Raw genomic sequence first — 12,862 nt, 5'->3', positions numbered from 1 at the left:
GTAAGTTGCTTTGGAGAAAAGCATCAGCTTAATGAATAAATTTAATAATAATATTGTATATTTATTCATCTGTGCCACTAGATAAGAGAAGCAGCTGGTAGTGTAGTGGTTAGAGCTACTGCCTTTGGACCCAAAGGTTGCAGGTTTGAGCCTCACCTCTGGCTATAGTACCCTTGAGCAAGGTACTTACCCTCAATTGCTCCAGTAAAATTATCCACCTGTATAAGTGGGTAAATGATTGTGAGTCAGCTGAATGAATGTAAGTACCTTGGCTGTTAGGTATATTATGTTCAAATCTCACCCTTGACCCTCAGGGTATAGCCAGAACCAGTTATAGCAAAGATAAGTAACAGCTGGTGATGATGAAAATATTGAATGCCAGATACTGGCAGACAGCTGAGAGTGTTCCTTTAGATCCTCCAGTTGCAGGTTTGAATCCTACCTAAAGCTGTAGTAGTACTGAGCAGCGTAATTGCTCCAGTAAATTTGGCCAGCCATATAAATGGGTAAATAATTATAGGTTGTTTAACATTGCTTTGGAAGCAAATAGTTAAATTAATAAATTTAAGACAAGATAAAAAGCTATTAATATCACAGATATGTTTATAGGGAGTGTAACTGCGTTACAGGTGTCGTTTAATATTTTGTCAAGGAGTCTCAGTGCTACGGTGCACAGCAACATTAGCATGATGTGTCTGAGCAAAGCTCCTCTGTTACTTCAAGCACTCTTTAGATGCATTTCTTCCATCTTTCAAGGAGCAAAAACATTTCAAGAATGTGCATGCTTTTATTCTAATGGGAAATGTTCAGTAAAACCAATTAAAAAGAATTGCGCTCAGAACAAAACTGCACATTTAAGAAAGCACTCCGCTTCTCGACAAGAGTCATTCTTTATCATTAGACCAGACATTGGACTGCTTTCTGCAAAGGCTTTGGCGCAACTGAAGACATGATCACCTGCATGCAGAATCCGGAGAAGAGACGTAAAGATGCGCATACAACTATCATACTTAGTTTTCACACTTTTAGCCTTTTATTTTTGCATCTCTGCCATTGGAATTATATTGCCTTAAATTAAATAACAGAGTATTGTCTTCAAAATAGCTGTACTGTATACTGAGAGCCACGAAGGTGAACCTGGAAGGTGGTACCACTAGATGGCCACATTTTTAACTTCAACATGGAGTGCAAATATTAAATGTGAATATCCAACTTAAATTCATCGGGGGTGCTACTAACCCTTCTGTAAGATCCTTGTACACATTAATTCAGATTAACGTCAAACATGTAATTAACCAAACTTTGATCTTACTTTCTCCCTTGTTTTCTTTACTGGTTTTCAGTTTCATCCCCATAAAATGCACCTTAAGTTCCATACGATTATATCGTGTGTCACAAACATTATATACAGTATATAGGCATATATTAAGAATATTATATGACCTGATGTTGCATTTTTTTATTTCATGTACAAACAGTACAATGCCATGCTTCAAAATGCAACTCCAACAAAAGCGTGTTTTTTTTCAATAACACGTCACCCAAAAATATTTTGACAAGAGACCTACGGGTTTGTACAGATAGCATATAAATTTTAAAAATGTATTTAATATGATTAAAATAAATTATGCAAAACAGTGGAAGTAAACAGAACAGCCACTTAGTGTCCAGAAAAGGAGAAAGACGAGAACCATGGGATGTATCCAACATCTTGGAAGTGTCATGTACTGAGCAGCATCTTACATGATTTACTCCTAATTGACCAAAGCAAGGAAAGTGCACTTGATCTCCAACAGAACAACTCAACAGCACTGAAGAAATGCACAGCAACTGTTAACACATTCAGTTTCTCTACATCACATGGCATTTCACACTAAAAAAAAAAAAAAAAAAAAAAAAAAAAAAAAAAAAAAAAAAAAAAACATATGGCCTGTGCAAGCAAGTCAGTGAGAATCACAAATAAATAATACATTTGACACGTAAAAGAGGACTTCTTCCCATTAGAAATTTTAACTGCAGTTATACTATTTCTAAGCATTGTCTTTAAGACGCTCAAATAATATTTTTGCTCTCAAGGACCAAGTTAATTTATTTATAATTTAAAAAAAAAAAAGTCCTTTTGTCAAAAAATATATATTTGGATTAATAAGCAAAAAACATTGCTAATGATCACAGTCATGTCTTCTTCAGCAGCTCGAGGTTCTCTAACTACAAGCAAAGAATGCAAAACAGACCCCAAGAACGCCCCAAAGCAATTTAAGAACCGAAACAACGGCCGATCGCTTAATGCCTTTGTGGGCTTTTCTAAAAATGCACGCAAAGGTACGTTCAAGGTAGAAAATTTAATATAAAAATGTAGAAAAATACTGCCTTTTACTGTTTGAACATACCTAGACACAGAACCTACCGATGGGACACTCTTTCAGTCACCTTCTGCAACCGTTATGTATTTTAAATACGGAACACCCATGTCATGCTAAGGGGACGAAAACTGTCAACTAGCAATAGCAATGCAGATCAACCCAGACAAATGATTGATTTTACAAATCTGCCTTCATGTAATTTGTAAGAAAAAAACAGCCTCCTCTGACACACATACATTCAGTGGGATCCTTGCTCACGAACACTATTACTCTTACGATTACTGTGAATTCTCAGCGGTCTCCTTTCAAGTTCACAATCGCCAAGGCAACTATAAACACTTTAATGGCTTTTGACAAACTCAATTCGAGGAATGGTCCATTTGGGAAACGAAGTTAATTAAAAATTATTCTAGTAAGACCATCACAACACCGCGGCATCGCTGCAAACAAAAAATGAGAGTGGTTTGTTATGCATAATACGCATTGGTGAACCGCACATATACCGCTTTCTCCTCTGGAAGTGGATCCTTGGTGTGTACTATATACCGTAGGGGTTAAGGCCAAAGCGCGGAAAAAGACTGCAGAAGTGGAATAGAGATGATTTTGGGGAGCTGATTGTATCGTCTGGAAATTCGCCTGAAAAACGACGGCTCGAAAGCGGCTGGAATCGTGCCCGCAACCCGGCAAAACTGTTATCTCAGTCATGAGCCATCTCCGCAAGTGTAATCCAGCCTTTACTCTTCTGATGGGAAGATCTAGGGAGAGGTTCGAACAGAGGACATCTTCCTCTCCTATCCAGCAGCGCCTGCGTTCTCCCCTCTCGCCCTCTCGCTCTTCGACGTGCGCCGTCTGCCGGACCCTCGGCTCCCTCACGTCTTCTTGCCCGCAGCCTTGTGTTTCTGCTTGCGCAGGTGGGCCTCGATCTCGTGTCGGAAGAAGAGCATCCCCAGCTGCCCGTGAGAGGCCTCGTTCATGGCCTTGGACTGCATGCACATCTTGTACTGCTCCGGCGGCAGCTCGTCCGCGCAGTGCTTCTCGTGCCACAGGTGGAAGAGGCTGCGCGACGGCGCGCGCACCACCAGCAGGTTGCTGTGCAGGTACTTCCTGTACAGGTGCACATCCTCACCCCCCCAGCCCTTAATGTCCACATCGAAGCCACCTGTCAGCATACAAGACACCACTGAGAGACCCCATCGTTGACCATATTTGTTAGCAGAGGTCTCCGACTAAGGTCGTGATGACAATTATATTGAGTGGATACATACACAGAAAGTCTGAAAATATTTACAGGTACAATACTTATGGCTTTAATGGTATACCACTATATATATATATATATATACACACACACACATTATACACATACTGATTTTTGTCTTTGCAAGTAGCAGTATATAGTAGCGGTACATAGGCATGTATATATAATTTGAACTGTAAATAAAAGCTTTAATGGTAATGTCATAACTTTACGTTGATGATTGATTAATGTTACTGATCCATATTATATCATAAGGCCATTAGGATTGTGTAAATATGTGGGGTTTTTTGACGCGTCTGTGAAAATGCCAGTATTTCATAGGAAAGAGATTTGTTCAAGGAAATAAATGCAGGGTGATTTAAATGCATAAAACTAAAGAAAGGTGGATAGCAGTGTTTCGTTTTGTTATTGCTACTGTATGTCCTTGAGTTCTTATCCTCTCCATCAAGCTGACTGAGCAAAGCCCTGGGCCAAAACACTGCCGACAGCTTTCGTCTATCTATTAAAACCCCAAACCCGAACAAATAATTTAATTCCATTAATCCTAGCCAAGTACAGACACAAATACATTTGGCTGATAGGGGATTGGTATAGTTTATTCCCACTGCCATACTGACCAGCAGAAGTGCGATTATGATTCATTAAAATGTAAGGTGTGAGGTATAGCAAAGTAGTGATATAAAGCAGCTTGTTGAAGAAAACAAAGGTCAGATTAATCACGTCGTAAATGTAATTTTGTTTCTGTATGTGTGGTAGTTTGACATTTCTTTGCCAGTAATTTATGAGGCTAGTCATGACTTTCAGAAATTTTGGTTGGAAAAGCTTCCAAACAAACAATTTATAGTATAAATAAGTCAGATTAAAGGTCCCAGTAAACATACTGATTGTGGCTCCCTTAACTGTTAAAATACTGTTAAGATCTTATATTTTATGAGAGTAGCAGTATTATATGTTTTTGGATAAATACAAAGTTTGCCTTGAAATAAGAACAACCCTGTGCCTTGGGTTTTGCTTTTTCACCATGCAACACAACGCAAAAAAATCCTTTAAATTGGAAAGCTTTTTACAGTTGTAAATCGTAAAACTGCAATGTGCGTTGAATGGAACGGCAAACGTGTAACATGAAAATATATTTACTCTGAGCAGAAATTGTATATTATACGTCAATAAATTTTTGCTGCTAGACCGAAAATAGAGACAACTATGCAGCAAAGCACGGACATACCGAGCGCCATTATTTGTGTCAGTTTAAGCTGTACTGCTAGTTTTTTTCAATATAACAGATAAATGGAAAACAACAATATATGACAATTTCGTCTCACAGTTCAGGAATTGTAATAAAAAAATAGATGGGGAAATGACTGAAGGTGCAGGCTGGTTGTTTTACAGGATCTGATTTCATCAAACGGCTATGACACGGCTGAAGAATAGCTGAGACGCACTTGCCATATGAGCTCATATTCCAAGGACGGTAATAATGCAGATGGTGTGGAAGGAATATATCATTTTTGGCACCAAAACTTCATCTGAAGCTGTCATGACAGTTTAGTTTTTAAATAATGAAAGTGACAAGCAAGACAATGCAAAAATATGCAGGAACTATATTTTCCATACAGTTATGCATAAAAAATATACAAAGTTAGATATACTGAACAGCAGTAATATTTACCTATATTGATGAAATCTGATCTGTATTGGCAGGTCATTCCAAATCCAAAATCTCTCCAGAATCCTGTGTCCTTTTTTATTACCTATTAAAACAGAAATAGCTCTGTGTATTTACATATTTACATTACATTTACATTTATTCATTTAGCAGACGCTTTTCTCCAAAGCGACGTACATCTCAGAGAAATGCAGTTTGTGCCTTACATTAGAAGAAAGAGACAACTGTAGACGTGCGATTCGTAAGTAAACTTTGTTTCTGTCCACTTTATGCACCAGTGTTCATCACATGAGTCGGAGCATAAAACTCAGACTAGATGGATCACCTTCCTCCATATATAAAGTTATAATAAAATATATTTAAATAGAAATTTAAAGCATGCACTTGTATTTTCAAATAGTTTAAAAATTCATGTAGGCTCATCCTTCACTGACAGGTTTTGATTCAGATCACCCCAGTAGGCAAATTCCCCATTGTGAGAAGATCAAATGAACAATATTTCTTACAGAAGAAAACTGATAAATAATTGGTTCAGGGTGAAAAATCTGTCATTATAGTTAATTGAAAAACTAAAATAGAAAGTATTTTCATGCATGACGATTTCATGCATGACAACACCAACACATTTTCTAATATTTGTAACAAAAAAATACTATTTCTAGCATGCCTTTAAAAGCTGTACTTTCATTCCCTCGCTCGTGATCGATAACTGCTTGACCGGTGTAGGAGTACGGTGGTCCAGAGTCTATCCGGCAAGCATGGGGTGTGACACATGGTACATGGTACAGTGGACAGACGTTTTCATTATTGGAACACAAATGTTTAGTACATAAAGAAACGAAGTTCCCAAGAGCACTTTCTGTGTCACTTTGCAAAGCACAAAGACACTGCTGCTAGAAGAGCTGTGGAGCGTTACAGCAAGTGTTACGAAGGCTTTGCCGAGCTGATCGCGTTTGATAAACGTTACAGATGCTTGTTCATGATAGCATTCTTTTTTCAGTTCAATGTTTACATTTTTTACTGATGTTCTGCTTAGCAGACACTTTTTGAAAGTGGCCTGACCTTCAGTAAACTATATTTTTTAAAGAAGAAACTGTGAAATTGCCCATAAGAAATACATGCAACTAGGAACAGACAGTAATGATTTTACGGTGAATGGATTTTTAAAATCTAAATAAGTCTACAAACTCACACGTATAAAAAAATATTCTTATATAGTTTACCACTCTGTTATAATATAAGGTGAACTGAAGGAAATATGTAATTACCAGTTGTTGTTCTATCGGTGGAATATTGTCACGGTGCCCATAAATCAGTGCTGGGTTGTACTGGCTGAAGAGAATTGGATAGAAAACTTTTTTACCTGAGGACAGAACAGAGAAAAATGCTTCAAGCAGGAAAGCATTCTTACTGTATTTACAGCCCAAATTATTATAATATTCACACTTCAGGGGTAATCCCAGAAAGACTTTCTGTGCGTCTCAGAAAGAAAGGCTCATAGACATAGGCTCAAAGTATGTAATTGTGATCCTAAGGAAAGATATCAAACACCCTCACCGGGCTGCGCGTTCAGTCGACAGGAGTTTAGGAAGTCGGCCGTGAAGTAAATATCAACGTCGCAAAAAAACAGGAGGACGTTGTTTCCCTTCCATGCGCGGGCTCCCACATCAAGCCCTCTTCCTCGAGAAAACTCTTCATTGAGCTGGATAAGTGTGAAGTTCTTGAAGTTAATCTCCCTGCAGCAGAGAGGAGAGAAAGAGCTCTTCTTTGTCTCGGGGTTTTAATGGCATTACATTTCGGTAGAGTAAACTGATTTATAGTTCAGTCTAAGCATGGTGTCGGATCTCTGTAGCGGCCTTTCACTACAACCGTTAACCATTTCACATTTGGAAATGTACGTTGTAATCACTGCCCATGTTACTAATGACAGTGGAACGGTGAAATATGCAGCTTTGAGCTTCGAAAAGTCCGAACACTGCGAGGGAAAAAAACTAACGGCGTTTCGGAGCTTCTTTATTCTTTACCAACAGACCAAATACGCGAAATCCATTTATCTACGGAAAAAAAATTCTTCATCCATTGCATATTTCTCATCAAATATTCTTTCAAAGCCAAAGAACATATTTCACTTTTAATCAACATTTTCTTTTAAGCACATTATTATTAAGTACTTGAGTATTTAAGCACGATATTAAGCCAAAGCACTTCATAAAACATGCTGACTACGTATATCACATAATCACCAAATCCCTGCCCACGATCTTTAATATCCATATTGCAGCGCTGAAAGTGCATCTCGGTGCCAATTTCTCTTAGCGCAAAGGAAAACAAAATGTCAAGGGGGCTCTTCTAATGCCAAAGACACCATGAAGCACAAGTCTTGCAGGCAAATTCAATTTCCTCTCTGAAATGAGGGAACCTAATAATGACAAATGAATTAAGTGGACACATGATGCAGGAAAAAATACTAAACTTTTCAGATAAAACAGTACACATCTACAGGGCAGCTGGTTGCCTTTTGACCCAAAAGTGACAGCTTTGAATCCCAGCTATAGTACCTCTGAGCAATGTACTTATTCTAAATTACTCCAGTAAAATACCCAGCTACAGAGATAGGTAAATAATTGTAAGTTGCTTTGGAGAACAGCATCAGCTAAATATCTCTAGAGAGCAATACTCTATGGTGTATTCTCACTGCATGCCCAAAATAAGACTTGGAGAAAGAATGTTGTACTAGTTTCTAAACTGCCACAACAGACAAATAGAAGTTGATTCAGCAACGGGCTAAGATCACAAACACCTTCTCATGGGAAAAGACTCCAGCGAACATCTTTTTCCCTGATAGAGTCACAAGACCCAAATGAGATCCGCAGAGCTATATCAGCTCTAAAGAGTCTCTTTAATCCCTGAACGTTCGAGTGACCTTAGAAGAATGCTGAAAATCACTTTCTGGCTCTGGGTAAAATGGAAGTCGGACGGTTTGAGTAGCCGAGTTTTGGGCGTAACGGAACCAAATCAGATCACGGAGTACCTTACAGACTCTTGGGTTTTGACTCAAGACGTCCATATTATCGAATGCTATTGGCCCGTAACACATACAAACAACATGAAATTGGCATATCGCTAATAACTTGCATTCTGGTTTAATGTTATTTTAAGAGAGCATTGCGTTTAAAGATTCAGGGGGGATTTTACAGCAATTCTCATTCACGCACACCTTCTCTGAAACTCCTTGTCCCAAGTGGGGGGTCACGGCAAGCTGTAGACTAACCAAGCAAGACAGGACACAGGGCTTGAGGGGGAGGGGACACACCCAGGACAAGATGCCAGCATGCTGCAAGGCACCCCGAACGGGACTCGAACCCCAGCCCCACCGGAGAGCAGGCCCTGCCCAAACCTGCTCCGCCACCACACCTCCCTACAGCAATTCCGTCTTCTCGATCTTATGTTTTAGTGAAACGGCTAAGCTATTTTGTTAAACACAGTTTTAAATCGCATACAATAAATGAATAATTTATTTACTGTATGTCAAGCACTACACTTAACAGAAAAAAAGTTTGTTTAGTTCCATTCCCAAAATGATGTAGTCTGCTGGGCTGTTGAACACAATTACCTAATAGCTAATATTCACCGGTGGCTATAAAATATTAATACATTTTCTTAAGAGCCTGAAGGCATATCCACTAGCGGTCAGGGTGTTAGGACCTGCGTCATGATACCAAAGTAGTTTAGTACTTTCTGCCTTTTAAGTTGTCCAGCTGCTGCGTTTCCGAGCAGACAAAGCGAGCAGACTGGTATACGAAGTGCTGTGAAAAAATCCCGAAAAGACAAGTGAGTCATTCTCAGAACGGCCGGGGGGGGGGGGGAATTAAGTTACGGAATGGTCTGGTTAAAGTCCTGACTAAAATCCAATAGAGAGACTGTGGAAAGATCCAGAAAGAATGGCTCAAGCTTGAAAACTTGCAGAAGTTGGTGAGCTAAAGCAGCCCTACATGGAGAAATGGGCCAGAAGTCCCGCCCAGCAATATGCGGCTCTGGGCAACAGCTAGAGGAAGCATTTAGTCGCAGTCATTGCGGATAAAAGGGGTGCAACCAGTTAATGACAGTGAAGGGGGAAATTACCTTTTCTTACCTACGTCTCGTGATCTACCACAGTGAAGGAATGAAATAAAAAAAAAATGCTGGTGTTACTTTTCTCTCTCGGGTTCCATTCGCATACTGCTATAAGCGGCAGAAAGACCGATCAAATTTAATCCGAAAGAGCTGTAAAAAACAGAAGAAATGGGAAAGGGGGCAAATATTTTTTGCCGGAACTGTATGGCTACATCGGATAAGGAACTGTGTTTGTTCTGTATGAGGGCATCTACAAGGTCCTTTAAACGTTGCGTTACACCTGTGTACATATTAAGAAAACATTACTAAAAGCTTTTCTTTAAATCCAGTGGATATAGCGTGTTTACCTTTGGACTGGATGCTAACGTTTGCCTTCTTTATGTTTCTCAGGATTTCCTTCGGCCACCCTCCAGCACAGCTTGAGGAAGTGCTGCTCAGTAAAGACTAAGCCAAGAGCCTTTTGGTACGGCGACACAGTGAGTAGCACCGCTGTCTCACAACACCTGGGTGGTGCGAGAGGATGCAGGTTTGATCCCCCCGCTCAGTCTGTCTGCCGTTTGCATGTTCTCCCTGCGTCTGTGTGGGTTTCCTCCAAGTGCTCTGGTTTCCTCCCACAGTCCAAAGACATGCTGTTCAGGTTCCCCCAGAGAATGTGTGTGTTCCACTGATGTATGGATGAGTGACCCATTGTAAGTAGTGTATCTAGCAGTGTAAGTCACCGCGGTGAATAAAGTGTGTGGCCAATAACACTACATAGAGTTCACTGGAAGTCACTTTGGAGAAAAGTGTCTGCTAAATAAATGAAGATTTACCCACACATCTGTGCTGGCAAAAAACATGCTTGTAATGTGTTTACTAGTAAATTCAGGAAGTAATTCACAAAAACACACACGCCTTTGTTTGCTTCGGCCACCTGACTTTGTTCTTTCTACTTCTGAGCTTTAATTTCAGTTCTCCTGATAGGTGCTAAAGGACTGAATGTGTGGGAGAACCTGTGGTGCAACTTTGCCATCTGGTGCCGTGCAACTATGATCCGGGGCAACCGGATGTCTGCGGGATGGCCGAGAGCTGCGTACAAAACACATCAAAGCGAGAGGCCGTGCTGAGAGGCAGCTCTTATGATAGGCAGCCGTGTACAGAGACAGGAGTAAAACTTCTACAGACATGCAGTTAAACTCTCCTGCGCCCATCGGGATCTAAGATCTCATCTTCCGGCTATGGCAAGCACAATTTCTACAATTCATTTTTCCATAGCACTCTATCCTGAAGGCAGACTGAGAACATGTTCACAGGGTTATAAATAAAGCAAAAGACCATCCATCACACACACACACAGAGTCTGAAACTGCTTGTCCCGAGTGGGGTCGCAGCGAGCTGGAGCCTAACCTAGCAACACAGGGCGCAGGGCTGGAGAGGGAGGCGACGCATCCAGGACGGGGCGCTGGTCTGCTGCATGGCACCCCAAGCAGGACTTGAACCCCAGACCCACCAGAAAGCAGGATCCAGCCAAGCCTGCTGCGCCAAAGACATTATATACTAAATAACACAGGGGCGGGGGTGCGGTGGCGCAGTGGGTTGGACCGCAGTCCTGCTCTCCGGTAGGTCTGGGGTTCGAGTCCCGCTTGGGGTGCCTTGCGACGGACTGGCGTCCCGTCCTGGGTGTGTCCCCTCCCCCTCTGGCCTTGCGCCCTGTGTTACCGGGTAGGCTCCGGTTCCCCGTGACCCTGTATGGGACAAGCGGTTCAGAAAATGTGTGTGTGTGTGTGTAACACAGGGGCGGCTGGTAGTGTAGTGATTAGGACCTTTGAACCCAGAGGTCACAAGTTTGAATCTCACCTCTGGCTGTAGTAGCCTTGAGCAAGGTACTTACCCTAAATTGCTACAATAAACTTAGCCAGCCGTATAAATGGGTAAATAATTGTAAGTTGTAATTGTAAATTTATACATGTAGATAAGTGCAACTACTTACTTACGGCTTTAATAATTACATAGAGTAGAGACTGCAGTAATTTAATCCATAGCCACCTGTTTATTTGTATTATACCTCAGATCCTTTGTTCAGCACTCCGCGTCACCGTACGAGAAGAGGGCTCTATAAAAATAAATTGAATTGAATAACAGCAAATACATGATCATAAACTTAAATTAATATAAGTTATACTAATGTCATTAAAAATGCGCAACACTGTTTTATGTACGGACACTGTCCTCCGTTACTCATTTCAGACAGAGAAGATTAAGACTTGATATTGTGCGTGAAACTGCAGTTTTACAAGCGGAATAACGCGTCGAGCAGAATTCTGCGGAAGTTAATGAATCTTGGAGGCATCGGTATTCACAGCACGTTTGAAAGAGTTATTTTAATCAAATGAAAGCAGAGTGTTTAAATGGATGACATCAAACCTCTGTTCTTGGACTAACAGGGTTTGCTCAGTCCGATTTGATCCCACGTCTTCCGTGCAACATTTAGCATTGTGAATTCGCGTTAGAAAAGTACACTAAACAGAACGAATCATTCCTCTGTTTTCTTGTCATTTGCACAGTCAGTGTGATGCTGGCGTGGCTCTTATTCATTCTAGCATAGGCCTTAGATTCAATTTCTGGGAACCCCATCACACTGCATCTTGATGTTCTCTGGCTAGAGGGACAACCGAAAAGTGTTTAATGGGCTTGCATAAAAGGAAGAGAACGCAATTTTACATTCCTTCTGCAAATGTATATAGCAGGTAATCAAAACATTTGCATGACTCACGTTAAAAGTGAGAAAATGCTGCAGTCAAAACCTTCTGAGGGGATATGTCAGTGCGGCGGTTGTCTATGCAATGGATTGAGAAAAAGGCAATAACAGAGCACCGAGTGCTTTAATTACGGTTCCTCAGCCTGAGGCTCTTAAACATTTTATTATTTTTTCTGGTCCATTTCCATTTTCATTAACTGCTTGTCTCGTGCAGGGTCCTCGTTGCCTGCAGTCTATCCTGGAAACACAGGGTGCTAGGTGGAATTTTCTGCAATAAGTCTTAATTCCACTAGTTTCACAATTTTCCATACGCTTTGTTAAAACTACCTGTTAAAACAAGTGCACCGCCTCAACTGCACCATTCCTCAAAAAAGGAGAGCAGAAGGGGACATCTGATCTGACCTCGAGGGCTGCTCTTCAGAGCACTTTGCTGAGACTAAACTGTGAGAGCTCAGAAGATCAGTCCTTGCCATTGTTTGTCACTTTTTCCTGCAGTCGGAGCAGGACCTGAAGCTCAGCTCCCCTCCCTTGGATAGAATGTCGGAGCAGGATATCACACGGGCAATAATCTCCCTTTCCTGCGGCTGTTATTTACAATCCCCCTCCCTTCCTTCCTCTGTGGCGAGCGTGAACGCTTGCTCCGGGATCAGTGGAGAAGAGCATATATAGCCTGTTGACATTATTTCCAACATCTTTACAGAGACAGGCACTCAAACCCAGAATGC

At 40.9% G+C, this 12,862-nt stretch overlaps 1 protein-coding gene across 3 annotated transcripts in view; it reads right to left on the bottom strand.

The window, feature by feature from the left end:
* Positions 1 to 2,201: 2,201 nt before the first annotated feature.
* csgalnact1a (chondroitin sulfate N-acetylgalactosaminyltransferase 1a) overlaps positions 2,202 to 12,862 on the bottom strand; it is a 34,696-nt gene continuing 24,035 nt past the window's right edge. For all 3 annotated transcript variants that reach the window (XM_029253221.1, XM_029253223.1, XM_029253222.1), the window contains 4 exons: positions 6,845 to 7,023; positions 6,556 to 6,650; positions 5,291 to 5,372; positions 2,202 to 3,522 (listed from right to left, as the gene is read on the bottom strand). In XM_029253221.1, coding sequence (XP_029109054.1) covers positions 3,233 to 3,522; positions 5,291 to 5,372; positions 6,556 to 6,650; positions 6,845 to 7,023 — 646 coding nt within the window. In that variant the 3' untranslated portion in view covers positions 2,202 to 3,232. The remainder of the gene's footprint in view (positions 3,523 to 5,290; positions 5,373 to 6,555; positions 6,651 to 6,844; positions 7,024 to 12,862) is intronic.

Source organism: Scleropages formosus, chromosome 6, assembly GCF_900964775.1.
Source record: "Scleropages formosus chromosome 6, fSclFor1.1, whole genome shotgun sequence".
Taxonomy (NCBI): Eukaryota; Metazoa; Chordata; class Actinopteri; order Osteoglossiformes; family Osteoglossidae; genus Scleropages; species Scleropages formosus.
This window is presented reverse-complemented; position numbering and strand designations above follow the sequence as displayed.